Source organism: Lontra canadensis, unplaced genomic scaffold, assembly GCF_010015895.1.
Source record: "Lontra canadensis isolate GAN:19392208 unplaced genomic scaffold, GSC_riverotter_1.0 scaffold210, whole genome shotgun sequence".
NCBI lineage: Eukaryota > Metazoa > Chordata > Mammalia > Carnivora > Mustelidae > Lontra > Lontra canadensis.
The window spans coordinates 285,220-307,454 of record NW_022631204.1 but is presented as its reverse complement, the minus strand read 5'-3'; the positions used below and the strand labels follow the sequence as shown (position 1 = coordinate 307,454).

Below are 22,235 nucleotides of genomic sequence, written 5' to 3'. Positions count from 1 at the left end.
CCAAGAAGCGTGTTGCATAGTAGGGAAGGAAGATAGGAAAGCAAATAACTGTGACAAGTGCCATAATACCCATCCACTCATTCAAACAAATCTTAACTAAATGCCTACTGTATACGAGGCATTATGTTGGGCAATGGGTTTACTGTACTTAACAAAAGAGACCTGACTCTTCCCCCTGTGACCCTTCTAATTCTCTGAAATCACAGTTTCTTCACCTTTTGAACAACAGAGATGTCCACCTGCACTCCACTTTAGTTATCTCCAGGCATAGCCATGCTTTAGGGCCTGGTGAAGAAGTGCTTGGAAATGCTCTACTTCTAACACCCTGAACTCTGAACTGCTTTTACTGTGTACAATTTTCTATCTTCCCATTGAACTTGTTCTTTATTCTCATTTTAACTGCCGTTTCCTTGTCTTTCTATTTTCAAAGTCTACCAGTTTATCTTTTGACCTCATTTGCTTCACTACTCATTTTGCAGAATACAATTAGTCATTTCAAAAACTCTTATTAGCATACTTAATTCCCTCACACCTTTGTCGTTTCTGCCTTGTCAATCCTTAAGCCCTTGGATAAACCACTCTGTCAGAATTTTCTTCTCTGTTCTGCTGGAGAAAGCTGAGAACTCAAGCCAATTGCTTCCTATATAGTCTATGCTTATGACTCCAATTCAACAAATTCCATAAACATTTATTGAGTGATCGATATATGCCACTCCCTCTGTGCAGCTTGGCAATCATTTGCTTCACCTCTTGTTGGTAAACAATTACATTTCTTGCAGCATCTAGTCTAATTAAAAAAATACAAATCCAATGAGTGTACATTCTTTAAAAAAATATTTATTTGTCAGAGAGAGAGAGAGAGCGCAAGCGAGCACACAAGCAAGGAGAGCAGCGGCAGAGCGAGCAGCGGGCTCTCTGCCAAATGGGGAGCCTGAAGTGGGACTCAATCCCAGGACCCCAGGGACCATGACCAGAGCCAAAGGCAGACACTTAACTGACTAAGCCACTCTGAGTGTACATTCTTGACACTAAAAAAAAAAAATCAAATAAGTATACAAGTCTATCGAAGGGGTGCCTGCGCAGCTCAGTTGGTTGAGTATCTGTCTTTGGCTCTGGTCATGGTCCTGGGGTCCTGGGATGAAGTCCGGCATCGGGCTCCAGTACCGCATGGGGCTCCCTGCTGAGCAGGAAGCCTGCTTCTCCCTCTCCCTCTGACCCTCCCCCTGCTTGTGCTCTCTCTCTCAAATAAATAAATAAAATCTTAAAAAAAACCCCAAAAGTCTACAAATAAAAGTGAAAAATCTCTCTCCATCCTCACTCCCTCTCCAGAGGTGACTGTTGATTCATTACACATAGCTTCAACCAGCAGAGTCAAGTATGAGACAAAGTTTGATGTATATCTTTCTAGATCAAACTTTGCCTCACACTTGACTGAGTTGGTTGAAGTTATGTGTAATAAATGCTTTCCTCTACCTCTTTTCTTTACCTGACAATGTCTTCCCTCATATTCCTCCTTTTCCTTGAGGATAATTTCACCACCTAGGCACTAGATCTTCTGTCTTATTGCTCTAATGGCCATGTATCACCAATGACCTCTTTCTTACATCTTTAGCCTCTGTCTTCCCACTAATTCTGTTCCTTTAGGTTACAAGTTGTCTACTTCCTACTCCCCTTCTCAGCACTGTCAAAGTTACCCACTTACAGGCCACCTATACATCCTTCTTGAAATCTGGTTTCTGATCTTACTGCTCTCAATTTCTTTCTCGAAGGGAGAGAGACCTCTGGGTTATGATATCCAAAACCTCTTCTCTGTTATATTTTTTAACTTCTCAGAAGCAACTGACAGTTGATACTACTCAAAAATCGGCAGGTGGTCATCTGTGGCTAGCTACATCTCCTTAAAAATATTTTTTAAACCTTTTAAAAAAGCAACTTTACTGATATTCATGTAACATATGATTCTCCTATTTCAAGTGTACAATTCGGCAGCTTTTAGTATATTTACGGAGTTGTACAACCATTACCACAATGAATTTCAGAACATTTCCATCATCCCCCAAAGAAACTCTGTACTCATTAGCTGTTACTACCCATTTCTAAGATTCTTCAATCCCCAGGTCCTGGCAACCACTAATCTACTCTCTGTCTCTATAGATTTGTCTGATTTTGACCATTCATATAAATGGAATTATATCATATGTGGTTTGTAACTGGCTTCATCTGGTATATTATGTTCACAGTTCATCTGTATTGTAGCATGTGTCAGTACATTATTCCTTTTTACAACCAAATTATATTCCCTTATCTGCATATACCAAATTTTCTTTATCCGTTCATCAGTTGATGAGCTTCTGGGTTAATTCTACTTTTTGGCTAATACGAAAAATGCTGCTGTGGACATTTGTGTAGAAGTTTTTGTGTAGCCAGGTTTTCATTATTCTTGGTTACATACCTAGGAGTAGAATTTCTGGGTTATGTGGTAACTCCAGGTGTAAAAAGGTGACTTGAAGGCAATGGAAGTTTATGACAAAGAGCAGACTTTCTGGGTGAGGTGACTGAGGCAAACCATGAACAGTGTAGTTTGCCTCATTTATAGGAAATTTGTTTTGGTGGCACCAGTTTACATTCACAACAGCAACACAGAATATATGAGGGTTCTAATTCTTCCACATCTTTTACCAATACTTGTTGTTTTCTCTTTTGACTGTAGCCAACTCAGTGGGTGTAAAGTAGTATCTCATGGTGGTTTTGACTTGTATTTCTCTAGTGACTAACGATGCTGAGTATCTTTCCATGTTCTTTTTGGCCATTTGTATTATCTTTTTAGAGCAATGCCTATGCAAGTCCTTTGCTCATTTTTAAATTGGGCCATTTGCCTTTTTCATATTGAGTTGTAAGTATTTGTATATTCTAAATACAAGTCCCTTATCAGATACATGATTTGCATATTTTCCTCCCATTCTGTGGGTTGTCTTTAATTTTCTTGATAGTATCCTTCAAAGCACAAAAGTTTTCTTATTTTGATGAAATCTAGTTTATCTATTTTTTCTTCAGCTATTTGTGGTTTGGGGTATTAAGAGAACATTTTCGAATTCAAGGTCATGAATATTTACATCTATGTCTTCTAAGAATTTTGTAGTTTTATTTCTGTAACTTAGACTATTTGGACATAAGTTTTGTATATGGTGTGAGGTAAAGGTCTAGATTCATCCTTTTGGATGGTGATATCCAGTAGCCCCAGCACTATTTATTGAAAAGACTATTCGTCCCCAGGTGATTGTCTTGGCACTTTTTGGGTAAAATCCAAATGGGTAACATTGACTGCACAGACTTCTTGACTCTGAACTACATTCCATTGCTCATATGTCCAACCCATGCCAGCACCACACTGTCTTGATTACAGTAGGTTTTTATTAAGTTTTGAAGTTGGGAAGTGTAAGTCTTCCAACTTTGTTCTTCCTTTTTAAGATTCTTGTAACATTCTGGGTTGAATTTTCATATAAATTTTAGGATCAGCTTGGCAATTTCTACAATGTCAGCTGTGATTTACAGCTCCATTTTGACTGTACTGAACCTGTCATCTTACCTCCTTCTCTATTCCTTGTCTCTGCTATTGACAGCCCATCCTTTCAATCACCCATGTTCAAAACTCTGAGGTTCTTTGTGATTCCTCCCTTTCTCTGCTCCTCTTCAGTTACCAGTCTTGTACCAATCTTTCTCCCATTGCTTTCTCTCCACTCCCACAGCAGTACTGGCCCTTATGACCTCCTTTGTGGATTACATCAATAGCTTTCTAATTAACTTTCCTGTCTCAAGTCTTTTACCTCTCCAATCCATCATGCACACACTCTAACTACCATCAGACTAATTTTCCTTAGGGATTGTTTTGATCAAGTCACCTCCTTACTCAAAATCCTTCAATGTCCCTGTATTGTCTTTAGATAATGCTTAAAATTCTTAGCCTAAATTTCAAAGTCCTTCATGATCTGATTCCAGCCTCCCTTTTCATCTTATTTTCCAATAACCCCTTAACCCCTATTATTCTGTAGGCAAACGACACTGTCCATGGCTCACCTCGGTCACCTCGCCCAGAAAGTATGCTTTTTGTCATAAACTTCCTTGTGCTTGCAAGTCACCTTGCTACATATGTACATCATATTTACTCTTTCAAGGCTGGCTCAAGTCCCATCTCCCTCATGGATAAAAAACTGATAGTAGTAGCAGCTAACATTCATTGGACACTTTATTCAAAACACAGCACTGTTCTATGTACTTTACATGTATCAGCTCATTTGACTCTCTAAACAATTTATTAGATAGGTATCCTTATTAATTCTATTTTACTGATAGGGAAGCGACAGCACAGAAGGGTTAAAAAAAAAATCTGTGCAAGACAAACAGCTATTAAGTGGCAGAGCTGGGGTTTGAACCCAGGGATCCCGGCACCAGAGTCCATGCTCTAAGCTACTACTACAACGTACCTGCTTCCCTGACTTACTATCAGGTGCTGGTGCAGCCACTCCACACACATTACTCTGTATCTCAGCAGTAGCAGCCACAGCATTATTACTTTTTGAGTGTTAATCTTGATGAGCAAGCTCTGATTGTATTATTCCCTCATTCTAAAATCTTCAGCAGCTGCCCCAATCCTTACAGAATATGGTATAAAGTTTCATAGCTAAGAATTCCAGCTCTTGCATGATGTGATTCCCACCCGCTTTTCCAATCTTCTTTGCAACTTGTCCCTCTCATGCATTTTGCAGTCCAGCCAAACTAAACCGATGTTCTTTGTACATAGCTCAGCCTCTCCTTTGATCATTCTGTATCCTCTGTACAGAAGATCTTTCCCTCCCTATAATCTATTTAAATTTGACCCAGATTTCATAAACACATACATATTCACACTTTGTAAAGATATAGCAATTAGCTACCCTTTAGAGCCCAGATCAAATGTTACCTCCTCAATTAAGTCTTTTTCTGAAGTATTTTCTCCCTTTGAGTGCCAATAGCATTTTGTTTTTTATGGTTCTTATAACTTTCTACATTTTACTCTATTTAGCTGTTTGATTATGAATACGTATGTATATTCCTTTATGTATCTATAATGTTAAAGTTCCCATTAACTTCCATGCAGGTGGAATTAATATCTTATACATAGTAGGCATTCAGTAAATAATCATTAAGTGACTAGATAAATAAAATATCACTCTAGATTGCTTTTGGGAAAGTTTCCCTAACCACTGTACTATTTGCTACACTGCAAATCATTAATTTAAGGTTTTGGAAAAGTCTAAAATCTCTTTCCCAGAAAGGAGGTGGGTTGGGGTAGGGGTGGGGAGGATGGACAGGCATCTCATTACACTACATTAGTGACTTCCCTAAAACACACATGATATTCATTTGAAAAGCAGTTTCTTGATGAGAAACCTAATCCTTCAGTACTCGCCAGTCTGGATTTCAGACAAGGCTATGCAAATGAGGAAGAGAAGCTGGGGCAGTTGTTTCTACAGGCGTTGATTTGAGGAAGGCTGTGGTTGCCTGAGGAGGATAAAAGCTAGGCATGATGGCATTAATGATGTTTTCACATAAAAGGGAAAGCCTGAGAACCAAATTGTAGAGCTATACCCCTTTCTCTTATTCCATCAGGGTAGATCACAGTGTCTATGGTGTTAATTCACTTGTGCCACTTTACCTCTAAATACCAAGGGCAGGACCTGGTTTGGTTTGTTTGTTTTTAAATACTCAAAGTCCTAAAAGATTCAACTCAGGGCAATGGGATGCCAGAGAGTGTTACAGTTACCCATAATCAATGCTGATGGTAGGATCAGGTAACCCAAATTTGTCATTCTACCCAGACTTCTGAGGGGGCAGGGTCCTGACTTTCTAACTTGCAAACCAGCCTAGACCAGTCTTATCATCTTTACGTATTCCAACAAGCACTTTCAGCATCCTCTAGAGACATCCTCAACAGAGTCTAAAAAAGGAGGAATTCAAAGTTGAAAAACCAAAAAGGGTAGCATGGGGATGGAGAGAAGAGAGAAATATTTGTTACTAATGCTGTTCACTCCCAAAATCAGCCTGAGCAAAGTTATTGCCAGCAGCGACACATTTTCTATAATATAAATTTTAAACCGACTGCATTGGATGGAACTCAGAGGGTGATTGTGTTAAGGACCCAAAGTATCACTAATCAAGTCCCAAATGGGAACTCTTCAACTTTTCACAGGCACGGTTTCTCTAAATTCTCTCAGTCCTATCTCAACTCAGGTACTGCTGACTCATTCCGCAAAAACTCAACCTGCCAGGGGATGCGGCATATGGTAAATGCCTCAGTGATTCCGAATATTTTTTACAAAGGGTTCAGGGATGCAGAGAATTGGGGTGGGGAGCTCCCTGCAATGAAGATGATGTGTCATTTTGTTTTGGGGCCATGGGTGCCTCTTGGCCATATCCAGAAGACATCTAATTTCGTATAAGTTTCTCTTTCTGCTTTTGGCATCAGATAAGCTGTACTGGTTTCATTAACATCTTCAGTACAAAAAAACAAAACAAAAAACCCAAAGCCACAAAATAAAGCAATCCTCAAGCCCCGAAACCCCTAACTACTATCCCCAACAAACAATCAATCCTTACATCCCCTTGGCTGTTTTAATTTTCAAGATGCAGTTTCTTAAGCATTTTACATGGGCATCTTTTCTCTCACTGCTGAGTCTATTATATAGAAACATGAATTCTAATTGGCATTTCTTTCTTTACTATGTGCCTTGTAGTAAGTAATTCTACTCATCAATTATATGTCATCTTGGCAACAGAAAGGGCTGTGCACTATTTTTAGTTTATTATTACTTAATCTCTTTACCTCTTTGAAATAAACCATTCTCATTCTCACAGGAGAGAGTGAGTCATTCAGAATTAAAGGACCTTAGCAGTGGTGGAGAGTGAATCGTCAGAGTTAGAATTAGAACACTAATTCTAATTCGAATCTAGTGCTCTTTTCCCTCAACCCCAGTGCTCTTTGGCTCCTTTCATTCTGAAAGGCCAGAAGGCCCAGCAAACAGAGTATTACTGGCCAGTGGGTAGGGTAAGGAAGAGGCAGGCTAGTTTGGAGAGCTAAGTTAGAACAAATAAACAAAGAAAAAACTCAAACAAAACCAAAATGGAAGAAGACCTAAAGAATATGAATCCTAAGGCTAGAAGGGCTAACAGCTTTTCTTTTTGTTTAAAAAAAAAAGATTTTATTTATTTCTCTGACAGAGCGTGAGAGAGAGCACAGCAGGGGGAGCGGCAGGCAGAGGGAAAGGGAGCAGCAGACTCCCTGCTGAGCAGGGAGCTCCATGCGGTGCTCCATCCTGTGACCCTGGGATCATGACCTGAGCTGAAGGCAGACGATCAATGACTGAGCCACACAGGCGCCCCTGGACTAACAGCTCTTTATTTCCTCTCAGGTAGGACCTGTCACTGCTCTGTCACCACCAGGATTGCGCACACAGCACAGACTGCATTCAACATTCAACTCTATGTCACATTACCTGGGTCTATGTCTCATCTATGTGGCCTCCACAGCACAGAGTTCAGGGAGAACACTGCACTTGGCATCAAAGTGTCTGCCCCAGCAACTTGGACAAATAACTTCACTTCTCTGAACCTCAGTTTCCTTTTCTGTAGAACCAGAAGAGTATTTTCTCCCTCACAGGGTTCTTCTGAGGATTAAAGGATAGAACATTTGCAAAAGTCTTCTCCCAGCACCAGGCCCATTATAAGCACTCCCTGATGTTGAGTTGGTAAATGAATGGCCTGAAATCAGGCCCTTTGAGTGCTATGCTAATTCTCTCAGCCCACTGAGATACTGTTGAGTTCAGCACTGCACTAACCATAGCAGTGACTTCCCAAACAGGACTCTAACGTTCCCCAAAGGCAGAGAGCAATTTCGTAGTGTCACTGCCTGGTTATACCTGTTCTGGGAATACAGTAATTCCTTTTCCAGGGCTGCCAATCTATTACCTTTCACCAAACACAAAATTTACTTTAAGAAGGGTCAGGAACACAAATGCCTTTCTGTTAGATAGAGGTTGGGAGAATATATTATTAAAATTGAAACCGACTTCTCTGATTTCTTGGGCAAAAAATCAGATTGGAAGCCAAACAGCTATTTGGCCTTTGCAGACCCTGGATAGGGATGCCCTTGGGGGAAAGGAGAGAGCTGGAATCATTCCAAACTGTAGTTGCAACATTTGTGTGTATATTTACTGCCAGTGCTTGCGCTCTCTGTGCTTAGTTTTTACTCTCTAAGCCTTGCCGACTTTACAATTTACCTAGAGTGTAGTTTAATACGTACGGGTAGAAATACAGGCCTGTATCTCTGTTTCTCATTTCCTAATCATATTTTCTACCTTCCCCATACACCTGATACGTTGTTTTCAATTTGACTGCTCTGATTTTCAAACTTAGGTAGAAAATAATGATTTGTTAACAATAAACATGCCCCTAGCTCTTCCCTCACTCTTCTTTACCAAGGAGGCCCTCCCTATGATTCAAAGACAAAATCCTGCCATATAGTTAGCACCTGGTGCAGCTCATCAAAATAAAATATCATTTCCCAGATGATTGGAAATTTCTGCAATGCCGTCACACAATGAGGTGTGTAAGAAAGAGTTTGGGGATTGATTTTCATCATTAACTTGATATTGCCTGGTTTTCGTGGGACTTAAAAAGAAATGCGTTTTTATTACTTTTAAGTACTGCACACAGAATAACTCCAACTCATCATATTTTAACAGTTATTTTTCTGGGGCAGGATGTATTTTAAACATGCCTATGTTAGAGTGTCTGGTGGATCATTCAGGATCAGTGTCCTGTTGCTTGATGAAATCCAGATCACTTCAATGAGATCCAGATGGGGAAACTGGGTCTCTGGCAATGGCTGCCAGATCTTCTCCATATGAAAGCTCTCTAGTCTGTATGCAAATTCAAAACTCCATATCCTGGAAATCCCAAACCAATCAAGTGGCGCTCCGCTTCTTAGTTACTGGACTAAACACAGGGAAGCGATTCATTCTTCCCTGAGGAAATAAGCATGTCTTACATACATCTATCTTGGCACAAAAAGGGCTGGCTAAGCAAATTAATAGTGTAAACAGGATTGCACTGGGGAATGCTTGTCCTACTTAAGAGAATAAACTTTTTGTGCACTTTGTGCACATCCACTTACATACAAATAATTGATATGCTAATTACCAATGATTTTTAAAGCTCCTTCCCTGAGGTGCTGTATGATGCTGTTAGTCTAGTTTGAATTACTAGCATGTCTAGTGCTTGAAAGTAATAAAAACGCATTTAAAAAATATTCCATGATTCAGACTGACTTTCCTCTAATTAGGCTGAGTCAGGGGGCATGCCTATATTTAAATGGGATAGATATTTTTCTACTTTCATTACTAATATATTTAAGATGTCCGCTCCCCCCCACCCCCCTACTGCTACATCCCTTACCTTTCTCTTCAGGATTCGTCTGCTTGGACTGGCCACACATAAACCCCTTGCCCTCCAGCTCACTCCTCAGCTGCACTATGTACTGTCTAGGCAAACACGTTACCTTTAGTGCCTGGCACACATATGTACCCTTTCGCTTGTTAACTCGATGGCTGGTTGTTCAGTATGGCTTTTGCTGAGGAATCTGCTCTTTGGTCCAATGGGGTATCCTCTTGCCTGATAGTGTAGTGGGTAGCAGTGCACAGAGAGCAGAGCTCAGCCCAACTTAGCGTCGGGCCTTTTTGTCAGGTGGGGGGACATCGGACTTGACTTAGTCTCTGTATGGTCCATGTCAACAGAATATATCGAGGCAGCTCATCGGTGCCGGCAGCTGCCGGGGACACAGCACTGTCAGGCGCTGTTAAAACATGTGAAAGCAAAGCCTAAAGGGTAGTTTTGCTCTGCTAGACTGAAGGGACAGAGCAGTGATAAAAGAACATCGGAGTGGGGAGGCTTAGGCTGGGGGTACATGGTGGATAGCAGCTGAGAGGAGTAATATGAGTTTGATGTCAGAATGTTCTGTCAAGCACAGATCTTGTCAATTTTAGAATTCTTTTCAGAGCAGCCCTGCACGAATGAGTATAATTCTCAAGACTTCCATTTATGAGCACAGTCTTCCTGTCTCTGGATAGTTTCAGAGCATGTTCTAGTGTCAGAACTTATTAAACTGCTCTGGAAGAATCAGGTCACTTTCTCCAGGGGGTAGGGATCATTCAGCACTAAGAAGAGAGAAGAAAAAGTGAACACTGGACTGACAGAACAAACGCATTGAATTCCAGGAGATTGGCCTCCTTGACTTAAATGAAAAAAATATCACCTGTGAAGACTGCTGGAGGAGGGGCCTGTCAAGGTGTCAGGGCTTACTTGGCCTGGGAGTTTAGGAACTCCTGGCCATGAAAGACACTGGCCAAGAGGGAGAGGAAAAGAATATAAGAACTGTCCCTCTAATCACCTGGATGTATTTATTTATTTATTTATATTTATTTATTTTTTTAAAGATTTTTTTATTGATCTATGGGAGAGACAGAGAGAGAAGTGGCAGAGGGGGTGGGGGAGGCAGGCAGAAGGAGAAGCAGGCTTCCTGCTGAGCAAGGAGCCCGAGGTGGGACTTGATCCCAGGACCCTGGGATCATGACCTGAGCCAAAGGCAGACACTTCACCGACTGAGCCACCCAGGGGTCCCTAACCACCTGAATTTGAAGCTCAAAGGATCAGAGATTGGGGGAAAAAAACAGTTCTTCACTGCAACCCTAACTAAGTACTAGGGACAGGCAGGGTGAGCTCACTGACAGAGGGTACAGGACAATTTAGATAATTGAGCTCAGCATCCTCCCTCCAAATTATCCCATATTCATAGGCAGTTAATATCTTTTGAATGTAATATTTTAAAAGAAACATCAAACTAGGAACAATAAATGAATGGCACATTTTGGCCTCATTTACACCTGTGGCTAACATTAACAGCAAATTTAATTAGTGTCTGAGTCATCCATCTTCCAGAAACAATAGGCAATTTTGCATCTGCCATACCACACAGAGGCAGGACAGAAGCTTACCAAATAGAACAAAAGCATTTAATACAAATATCTTACAGCAGGCTGAGTTCAAAGTGTGCGGCTTAGAAAATGAATTAGCAGATTCTGTTGCCTTTATCACTGGGCCAAAGTGAGCTAGGCATGATCACAGTGGTGTAGCCATGACCTAGCTGAAGAAGGGGAAAAAAAGTATATATAGAATTCTGACCAACTCTCAGATTGTGATCAAAATGTAGGTACAGTTATCTGGATATTTGTTCTTAAATGCAAATTTCTAGAGGATTATTCTCTTCTCATCAACCGAAAGAGAATTTCAAAATATTTGTCATGCTTAAAATATTTATGTGTGAACATGTACTTGTATTGCTTTTGTACATCACCAAGCCCAGAGCAGTAAGCTATACTTGTTGGGTTCTCTTTCACCAATGATCTATCTACCTGATTGTAAAATTGAATGATAAGGAGTTTGGAGTCCCAAGTCGAAGATGAATTCTAGATGATTTATCATTACAGTGAAAGAAAAACCTATCATCATTAAAACATCTCTTCTTTAAATATTAACATTAAAAGTCAATAGTGAATGGAAACATTTCACTTAAATGTCCTTTCGTGATGTCCCTCGGTTCTCATTTTATTCCATTGGTAGTGGATGAACGGCTTATAGCATGGATGAAGAATCTCTACTCTGCATGTAGAGACAGCCTTCTGCCAGGATCAAGAGATGATATTAATTAAGCCTACAGTTGCAAAAATGCATCATGTTAAAAATCTTTAGCAGTACCAATTAAAAAAAACACACATGAAATGCCATGTAATACTATTTACTTTCTAAAATAGAAAGTCAGGATTTCCTCCATTGAAAATAAAGGAAAAAGCAGATTTACAGAATCTCCACATTTCCAAACTTTAGGAATTTAAATTAGGAATAGTAATTAGGAATTTTAACACAAGAAGTAAAATCAGGCAATAGTTATTCTTATTGTCTATCCATAAAATTACAAATGAATTCCTCAGGATTAGGAGATTCTATTCCTCCCCCCCAAACCCCAAGTCACACTTTCACGAACATAAACATGATGAATTATGTATACTATAAATCATGTGGCTCATACGCATAAACCTAAATGGTTTCTTTTATAAGGGGTTTTCTGTAATCCCCCGAGATAAAATTTTCCAAGAAGACTTGGGGATGGTATTTTTTTCCTTGTGAAAAAATTCATAATTCTAGGTAACACTTTGGGGACAGGGTAGCTGATGGTTAGCAGACAGACAGATGTGGATTTAAACTCTGGCTTCACCACTTACTAGTTGTATGACCTAAAGCTAATTAATTTTTCTAAGCTCTAGTTTTCTCATTTGTAAAATGGGAATCAGATTACCTACCTTTGTAGGCACTCTAGATTATATGCTGTCATAAGATCAAGTGAGAAGGATCAAATAAATGTTCCGTGCAATTCCTGACACAGGCAAGCGCTCCCTTGGAGCTAAGCTCCAGGGTGGGAGCCTAATCCATCTTGTTTACCACGATCAGTACCCAGATACAGTGCCGGCATAAAGCAGATGCTCAATAAATATTTGCTGAATGAATGAATAAAACAGTGTTATTATACTTAAAGTTACACAAATCCCCTACTTGCGTGGTAGCTCCCCACTTTATTTTTGTTAATGTTTTAAAAATCTTATAAAGTGACTTGAGCTGCTCAGTTCTTTTTGTAGCAAGGTCGGAGTGGCTTGAGGGAGGTGAATTTTGGCTCACACCATAAACATATACTACTGAGACATTATCTTAAGTATTAGTGATGGTGTCTTCTCTTCCTTGTTGGATAGCACTGGAGCTCCATATAGATGGACAAAAGGAATTCCCCAAAGGAATAAAAACTTAGGCTTAAATGAGCTCTTCCTTTAATGAGCTTGTCGCTGTCCTAGAGAACAAGTTCTTTCTGGGTAGTCTACTCTGGTTGGCCCATGCACAGTAGAATTAACATTTGCATTTAGCAGTTGAAGAGCTATAAAAAATTATTTGCAACAAAGTAGTATAATTTTTCTCCCATAAAAGAAAGGAGGCAAAAATAATAAGTTTTTTTTTTTTTACTTCTGGGATCTTGACTTTTTTTTTTAGGTTAGTGGTCATTGAGGGGGAAGAAAGGTTTCTTTCAGTTTTAAGCTATAGAATGTAAGCCACAGGACTCAAGGTAGACAGGGCAAGGACCGAATACAGGTAGATTTTTACTTTAAGAAACTACTGTTAGGAACCTTAGTTCAGCAGGATAAGATCATTTCCTCGGTTGGGTTGATAGCTCTCACTAGCAAAGTTTTGCATATGTGGATATAAAGACTGTTCTCGTGAAAAGTCCTGTTTAACAAAGCCTCTCCTTAGCCCTATTCATCGTGAAGTTTCTTTAACAGTGTGTTTTCCTTTTGGTGAAATATTTATGCGGTGGCTGTACTTAATTATCTTACCAAGTTAACAGTTGAATATTCTTAATAAAATGTGAGGGTGTTTTTTTCCAAAATGTTGAACTGTCCACTTCAATATATTTTGTAACCATACACACCACATAGATACATATATATGTGTATATCTATATATGTACAGATATATAGCTTTCCTATGAGGTATATACTAATTGGATATGTATTAAAGGATGTTTTCTGGCTATTGGGGCTATAAAATGACAGGTAGGATAAAAACTAAGAAGCTTAAGTACAGCCCTGAATTTCTTTTTCAAACCACACATATGTCATAATAGTCCATAGTAAGCAAGTAGTTTGGTCATTTTGCAAGATTTGAGGTTTCAGATCAAAACCTCTCTAGAACCCAAAGCAAGGAAGTACATATCAGTATCCTTCTGTCCCATAGTCCTCAACTACAAATGCTCCCAACATCATCAGTGCTTTGGGTAATAGCTTAAACATTATTAAGACTGTCTCGGGGGTGCCTGTGTGGCTCAGTGGGTTAAAGCCTCTGCCTTTGGCTCAGGTCATGGTCCCAGGGTCCTGGGATGGAGCCCCACATTGGGCTCTCTGCTCAGCAGGGAGCCTGCTTCCTCCTCTCTCTCTGCCTGCCTCTCTGCCTACTTGTGATCCCTGTCTGTCAAATAAATAAATAAAATCTTGAAAAAAAAAGACTATCTCACGTTGCATTCAGATACAGTTAGAAAGCAAGAACAAGTTAAACATAGGTAGAGCAGTATTTCATCTTTCAGATGACATAGTTTGGAAACCAGCAAAACCCCCCCTTTAGCAAATCAGCCTTCCTCACCCATCAAACCTTGTGTGTATGTGTTCATGTGGCCAAGGAGGGGGAGTGGGCTTTCATGTAAATCAAGAATATAACCATTGTCTCTCTACTGGGACCACAGCTTCTATTTGAAGGAGGAGGTGTGCTTACAAGAATGATGTTAATATTCTTTCATGTTAGTTAAAACAGGTTTCTACTTATAATACCAACTCTAGTAGCTCCCATGAAAATTATGGGAAGATTTTGGGAATCAGTGACCCTTACCTTTCCAAATGAGTTTTGAATGACCTAGGTATCTCTGACTAAGATTATCTTTTACATAAGATGGAATTCAAGGTCTTTTGGTGCTGAAAATATCCATGTAGATTCCTTATCTAGTCTATTAAAAAAAGAAACCCTAAGCCCCCTCCCCCTTTTTTTTTAAATTAAGAGGGTGTGCCTGGGGCACCTGGGTGGCTCAGTGGGTTAAGCGTCGGTCTTCGGCTCAGGGGCTCAGGTCACGATTCCAGGGTCCTGGGATTAAGCCCCACCCCCATGGCAGGCTCCTTGCTCTGCGGGAAGACTGCTTCTCTCTCCTGCCCCTCCTCCCACCTGTGCTCTCTCCCCTCCCTCTATCTTTCTCTCAGATAAATAAGATCTTCAAAAAAAGAGGGTGTGCTCAACCTTAAGATGAAATCATTAAGTCAGACTCACTAGCAAAGTCAAGGGAGGCTATGGCAGAGGAAAAAGCCACACAGGAATAAAGGATAGGAAAGACAAAAGGGCTCATGAATCCCACAGGGAGCGTCAGTTCAGTAGCAAACTAGAAATTGAGTGGCAAACGAAAATTACAGCATCTTTTAAGTGAACCAGCAATAAGAGATCTTTTATTTTACCACAGGTAAGGAGCAAGCCAGAAAATCGGTGGGCTCATGGAACATAAAGGATTAAATGAAGATAGCAGATACACTACATGACTTTTTTTTACATGAGTAAGCCATTCCTATGTTGACTCTATCTTTTGAGGTAGGCAGATGGGTCAGAGGTCATAGTAGAAAAGGGGCAAGAGACTCTGCTTCCCAGCAACAAGCTACAAGCAGTCAAAAACAGAATGACGAACTAAGTGATATAGTTACCAGGGCTGAACCTCTATAAAACCACTTAGTTGGCAAAGAGTGTTTTTTTTTTTTTCTGTGCCTCTTTCCCTAACTGCTCCACTAACCCAGTTCCTGCTCCTCTGAACGCTCAGAGTGCTCCTGCTCTAACCCTTTCAAAATCTGCTATCAAGAAAGCATACATCTCTGGCAGAGTGAAGGTTAGGAGGAGGGGTTGTGGCAAAATTCCATTTTAAGGCCTCATTGTAGAATAAAAGTGCATTTCCTGTTAAAGGAATTTCAGGCGACAGATGGGAGAGATGTTTGGGTCAGGAAGCTTTCTTGGCACCCTTGGAATCAGAGCTGCCTTCACGTAACGCCCTGAGCACACTTGACTTCTGAAAGAAATCGAAGGGGACAATTATTGTACCTCTAATGAAAACCCAGAACCTGTTATCCTGGATGATCAGTGTGTAGATTGGTGGTGTGCCTCCACGAGGCAAAAGGGGCCCTGGGAACCATAAGGTGATGAGTGTCTGGTACTTTAGGAAGCAAGCTGGAAGAATGTTTAGTCAGTGCTGGCCTCCCATACACTACAGTGGGGGCAGCAAGATGGTTTCTATAAAGGGAAGTCATATGTGATCTTCCATGGATCTTTTCTTTGGGGCTAAATTCACTTCTTATTTATTATTTATTATCTATTTTTAAAAGATTTTATGTATTCATTTGACAGAGATAGAGACAGGGAGAGATAGAGAGAGAGATAGAGAGAGACAGCCCGAGAACACAAGTAGAGGGAATGGCAGAGGGAGAGGGAGAAGCAGGCTCCCCAACGAGCAGGGAACCCAACGTGGGGCTTGATCCCAGGCCCCTGGGATCATGTCCTGAGCTGAAGGCAGATGCTCAACCATCTGAGCCACCCAGGTGCCCCTAAACTCACTTAAAAAAAAAAGGATTTTATTTATTTATTTCACAGGGACAGACACAGTGAGAGAGGGAACATAAGCAGGGGTAATGGGAAAGGGAAGAGCAGGCTCTCCGCAGAACAGGGAGCCCCAATGTGGGGCTCGATTCCAGGACCCTGGGAATCATGACCTGAGCTGAAGGCAGACGCTTAATGACTGAGCCACCCAGGTGCCCCCCTAAATTCATTTTTTAAATGCTTCTAATTAAGTCTGATACTGAGGCTATATTAAAACAGGAATTACTATGGGATTAAACATTTTTTTTATCCTGTAGTAGGAACTGGTTTAGAGAAAGAGAAAATATAAGGGAGCAACAGACATTATGCTCATGGAAGGAGGGTGAGTAGGAGATTTCCTTGGGAGTGGACACTCCCCAGGTCGGCAGACAATACTTAGCTCTTCTAGGTAGTGAAATGCCAGACTGATGGGGGGCTAAATGTAGATCTCAAGAAGTTTTATGATTGGCAGATGGGCTTCAATAGGGGCACGTGTAAGGTCATCTATTTAGGGAAGGCCAGATACTACAAACTCTCCCTGCAGGATGGTGGGTGCTGACTTTTCATTTAAGGCCCAGGAACTAGCAAGCTCTAGGAAACCCCACGGACACAGACAGCACTGAACAGAAAAACCGAGTTTCTTGCTATGGTGAAAAAAGGACAGCAAAGTGTTGAACACTTGCAAGAAGGGGATTAAAAGAAAAACAAAATAATTCTCCTTTTACACAGCACCACAGGATATCTTCATTGGTGAAGTTACATAAGCAGCTCTGATCTGCACATCTCAAGAAGGACAGAACAGAGCCTGAGGGGAACAAAGAAAGGCAATTAAAACCATCAATGGCAGGCTCCAAAAATAAAGGCCTTTTCAGTCTGACAATACAGAGGTAGCCAGGGGACATGATCAAAATCATGAAGAGGCTAGAGCTGCTGCTTGATGACTTGGCTTGCCAAATCTCTTGAGCTAAGAGGCACCTTTGAAGCATACAGTTTTTATTTTTTAATACTTCTGCTTTGTTTTTACAACTGCTGGTGATGATGGCCAGTGCAGGCTCCTTTGGGAAGCCCCTGTTTCCACCAGAGGGTGGGAGAAATCTGAGCTGAGTAGGGTAGGAATCAAAAGCACCTCCATCCCCATTACTTACCTTAAGTAATGTTGACTTGCTGACTTCTAGTCCGACCTAATCTCTCTCCTGCTAATGTCAGCAGTGAATTTGTACCGGCCAATCGCAATTTTTATGAATATGAGTTTACCCCCACCCCCTTCCGCGTTCTGTAGGGCTTTTCAGCCCCAATGGTCTACACCAAACTGTCTGCCTACAAGTGGCTGTAATTTGATCCCTAACCACAGTGTAAAAAGAAGAGATTTCTGACCTCAACTGTAACACAAAGGATAGAACTCAAGAATAATTTGATCCTTAACCACAGTGTAAAAAGGACAGATTTCTGACCCCAATTGTAACACAGAGGATAGAACTCAAGAACTCATAATGAAGAACTTTCTAATATTCACACCAGTGGATGCAAGCAGATCTCCATAGTGGGAAGCAGAAATGAACACTGCCAGGCTAATGAAATGACATACATGCAGGTTTTAGCTAAGAAAGTAGCAGACAAGGGATAACCCAGGCCAGCTTGGAAGCTCTGCTCTTGGGATGACCTTAGTCAGATGGGGCAGCAAGTCAGAGCAAACCAAGAGTGTGGCTCTGTTCCAAACGCTCAGCTCTCCTAAACAAGGGATGACAACCTGATCGATGAAGTATAATGAGCAGTGTATAAAAGCTATATAGGTATATCGTGGTGACTTTTTTTTCCCCCAAACTCTTCCTTGAAGACAAGAATGCTGTGAGATTGGGGGCCCTTTCATCCTAAAGAAATGTGATGCACTTGTTACTGGCTCAGTGTTACTACTGTACCTTTCACAGATGTGGTAATACTTCTCGTCCTGTATGCCATCCTGAATGGGTACGTTTACACTGTAGTACCGTCCCTTCCCTAGGCCAACATCAGACACGTCACCTGTTCCTGTGAAAGAGAGGAGCATCAGGAGCGGTTTTAAGGGCACAAGCATTAGAAAACTCGAAGGATTCTCTGACAGGAGTCCAGGACAATAAAAGGTCAAGTAGAAGAATGATCCTGGATTCTTGATGATTTCTAAGGAAATGAAATTAAGACAAATAATTCAGAGAAGTAACTGTTGTAAACAATGTTGGGGAAAGAGGAAAATCACAAGAAAATGGAAAAACCTTAGTTTCCACTTGGCTAGATCAAATTAAATAACAGAAAAAGATGCACTCCTTTGCTTGGTTTTCCATATGTCTTGGATTGATCTAATATTAGTAAGTCATTGCACTTATCAGGATGTTAGGAGTTACACAGGGTATCTGATAGGACAGTAAGTGTAAGTGAGCTGTCTGTTGACAGTCCATAAAAGGCATCTGGAAAAAGAAACAGTATTACATTCCTATCACTGTCACCCGAAAGGACCTGTGTTAAAATTCCGCACAGAGTAACATCAATAAAGTACCACCGGCACAGAACTCTCCAAATACAAAACGTAAGGATGCAGAGAAGAGCTGCAGCATTTCTTCTTCAAATGTAATACTGAACACACAGGTTACTTGCCTGGGAAAAATCCCGGGGAGAATTTGTGCAGGGACACTGTCATGACTTTGGAGGTGAAACTGAAGGCATCTTCTACACCTGTCAGAGGGGGAAAAAAAAACAGCAGAAGAATCACTTTATATATGCAACTCCCGGTTTGCAACAACTGAAATGCTAGGAAGCAGCTGTGGAAAGTAAGAGAGAGGGTAGCAATAATAAAGCTAACAAGCTGAGGAGTAAAAGGAGCAAGACCCTTCAGTCTTTGATCTCTGTTGTTACAGGATGAGGAAGAACTCTGGCCCCAAGGGAAGTTTTGGGGTTCCTTTTCAAATGCATGGCAAGTTGTAACTGGACTTGCCCTTTCCAAGCAACAGGATGTCCAGGCTCCCTTAGACAACCTCTTCTAAAAGGTGTGGAAGGCTTGAGCTCAGAATCGAAGCATTATCAATAGAGCTGAATAGAGGGAACTGGCACCATCTTGGAAGTTTTATGTTTTGTTTTGTTTCAGTGGTTCTAGTTAAATTCTTGGGATTTCCCCCCCCCAAAGAAGTACAACGTGGCAATCCTTTGAAAAATACAACCAATACAAACAGTAGGCATCATGTAGTGAAAACCTAATGATAAAGTGCTTCTCTGTGATACAGATTTGGCTATAAATGCAGTTCACCCAAAGTCTAAGCAGCTTGGAGTACATCTTTCTTGCCAAAACATGGAAGGCTAACAGTCCTGGCTCCTCCCTTAATAGCACCTTTATAATTTTAAAGCTTGAAGAAGGAAGGCTGGGGAGGGCGCTTTTCTAGAAAGGAGTCTCCCTTCCATTTAAACAGAGGCAGAAAATGAATAGAGGCCTGGGAGAAGGAAGTAACTGTTACGAGCCACTACTTAATTTCAGATAAATGCACTGCCCACCTCCATACCTTTCTTCCCAGAATCACATATGGTCATACTATATTCAGAGAGTCCATTTGTAAAATGGAAGGACTATTAGCAAATTCATGTACTATCCTCTTTTATACTTCAAATAAAGAAACTGTCGCTGTGTTTACTTAATGCTTTCAGTCTTCATTAGAGGCCAAAAGAGACCTTAGAAAAATAGTAACTGTATTTGTGTATCACAGGTCTGTTTGCATTTCCCAAGCCTTATGTTTTGCCCTAGGGAGGCAGTTAAAACCAGTTAAAGGCTCCAGGCACAAGGCATTAAGTAAACAAAATAAAACAAAACAAAACATATTAAAATTGCATTTTAACTTAGAAACTGAAGTATAAACAAGGACAATTCATAAAAATCCTGATTATTTCTTGATCCAGAAAGGTGGTACCAATTTATCCTTCTATTGGCGGTGTATGAGGAGGGTTCCCATTTTCTCACACCCTGACTAGCAATGGGTGCTATTATTATTAAACTTGGGCAGAAAATAGGATCTTGTTTAGTTTGCATTTCTCTGAGTGTTAGTGTGTTGAGGACCTTTTCGTATGTTTAGTAATTCTTTGTATCTCCTCTCATGGGAAATGCCATTACGTATTGTTAGCAAATCATACTTTAAAAAAGGGACATAGACAGATAGGTGGAGGGTTATGGGGCTTGGTGTGAAAGAGAACAGTGGTTAGGTAAACAAAAGAAGGTGAAAGAGAGTGAGGACAGGCTAAGAGTGCTGGTGAAGCCACCACAGGATGCTGGTTATGGAATCATGGGAGATTTAAAATAAACCAAATGTGTAAGAGTTTGGAGGCAGGGCAGAGGTCACTGGAAGGGAGGTGCTGAAGAGGGGAAATAAACTGAAATGAAACACACCATAAAAGTTGGCTAAAACAGGAAACTCTAAATGGTGTAGAAATAACATTGCAAATGGAAAGAACGGTTTCAGGTGACAGTCATTTCATTCTTACGTGGTTCAATAGAGTTGATTCTATTCTTGAGCTCTGATACTAATAGTTTGAATTTCATACTCATTCATTCATTCAACAAATATTTTACTGAACCACTGCTATATGCATAGTTCTGTTTGTTCAAGCCATTGTGCAGGACAGAAAGAAGTAAACAACTTGATCTCTGCTCTGGAGGAACTGAAAGTTTCTATGGGAGGAGAAGACATAGACACATTAAAGATTTAACTAACAATACAAGACAATATATAATTAAATAGCAAATCAGCGATATAAACAGTACAGGACTTGAGGAGGGGAGAGAACTTTCGGGCTGGAGTGGTTAGGGCAATTGTGCTACTGTTGGAACTTGAGCTCCTGGACAGAACTTGGAGGAAAAAGCAAAACTAAGTTAGGAAAGAATAATGCAAAGTCAGGGATGGGGGCAGGAGCACTGAGACCTGTCTGGGGATCACTGAGTGGAGCAGCCTGGACAGCAGGTAGTGAGCGAGAAGACTGGAGAGAAGAGGCAAGGTCTCTTTCAGGCAGGCCTCAAGAGACAGGGCAAAAAGTGTGGACTTTACCTCGAGGAGCATTGCTTTTTAAAGTGTGGCCTGTGGACCAGCTGGACTGTGGCTAAAATGTAGCTTCTTGCGTTTCATAACCAGACCTACTGAATCTGAGTATCTGGTGGATGTGGTCCAGGAATCTGCATTTTAAAACAAGCTTCCCGGTGTCACCACGCTACATATGTGAGTTTGAGAACCAGTGCTACAGGCCAAGGGTTGGCCAACCAAGGGGCTACGTGGCAAATATTTTAGGCTTTGCCAAGGCTTCATGGACTTGATTGCTTTTTTTTTTTTCCTTTACGACCTTGTAAGAATGTAAAAAATTTAAAATAAAATAAAATAAGATAAGATAAAATTCTTAAATTGCTGGCCATACAAAAACAAGCCATGGGCCAAATGTTACCCTTGTTAGAGGCAATGAGGAGCCTCTGAAGATTTTTGAGCAAAGGCTGTGTTCGGTGTTGGCGGAGTATTCACACATTCAGTGGGCATGGTTCTCAGAGTGGTATGTTGGTTGTTTTAACTCTTTTCTCTGTTACCTTTAATTTTCTGTCACCATTCCATGGTAGCATCCATCTAGATGAACTCCTTGGGGAGGTCTCCCCCACAATTTCTTCCTTCTTTTTCTGTTTTGGCAGGAGAGCTGATCCTATCCTCTGTCATATACTATTCTTTTCCTCACTTATGCCTTGATTATGTTAGTTTGTCTCCAAAAATCCCTGGAAACAGGGAAGCAGCCATCACTGGTGTGGGGGAGAGGAGGGAATATCCTTAATTAATTTTACCAGATAAGTGTTCCTAGGTCAATGGAAACATGGGTCACACACAGGATTTATTAAAGAAACAGCAAGTGGGTAACTG

At 40.8% G+C, this 22,235-nt stretch overlaps 1 protein-coding gene across 6 annotated transcripts in view; it reads right to left on the bottom strand.

The window, feature by feature from the left end:
- HDAC8 (histone deacetylase 8) overlaps positions 1-22,235 on the bottom strand; it is a 217,041-nt gene that overhangs the window by 132,650 nt on the left and 62,156 nt on the right. For 5 of the 6 annotated variants that reach the window (XM_032848854.1, XM_032848847.1, XM_032848849.1 and 2 more), the window contains 2 exons: positions 18,964-19,041; positions 18,255-18,363 (listed from right to left, as the gene is read on the bottom strand). In XM_032848854.1, coding sequence (XP_032704745.1) covers positions 18,255-18,363; positions 18,964-19,041 — 187 coding nt within the window. Of the gene's footprint in view, positions 1-18,254; positions 18,364-18,963; positions 19,042-21,864; positions 22,118-22,235 lie in introns of those variants that run through there. The other variant, XM_032848851.1, reaches the window with a different exon arrangement.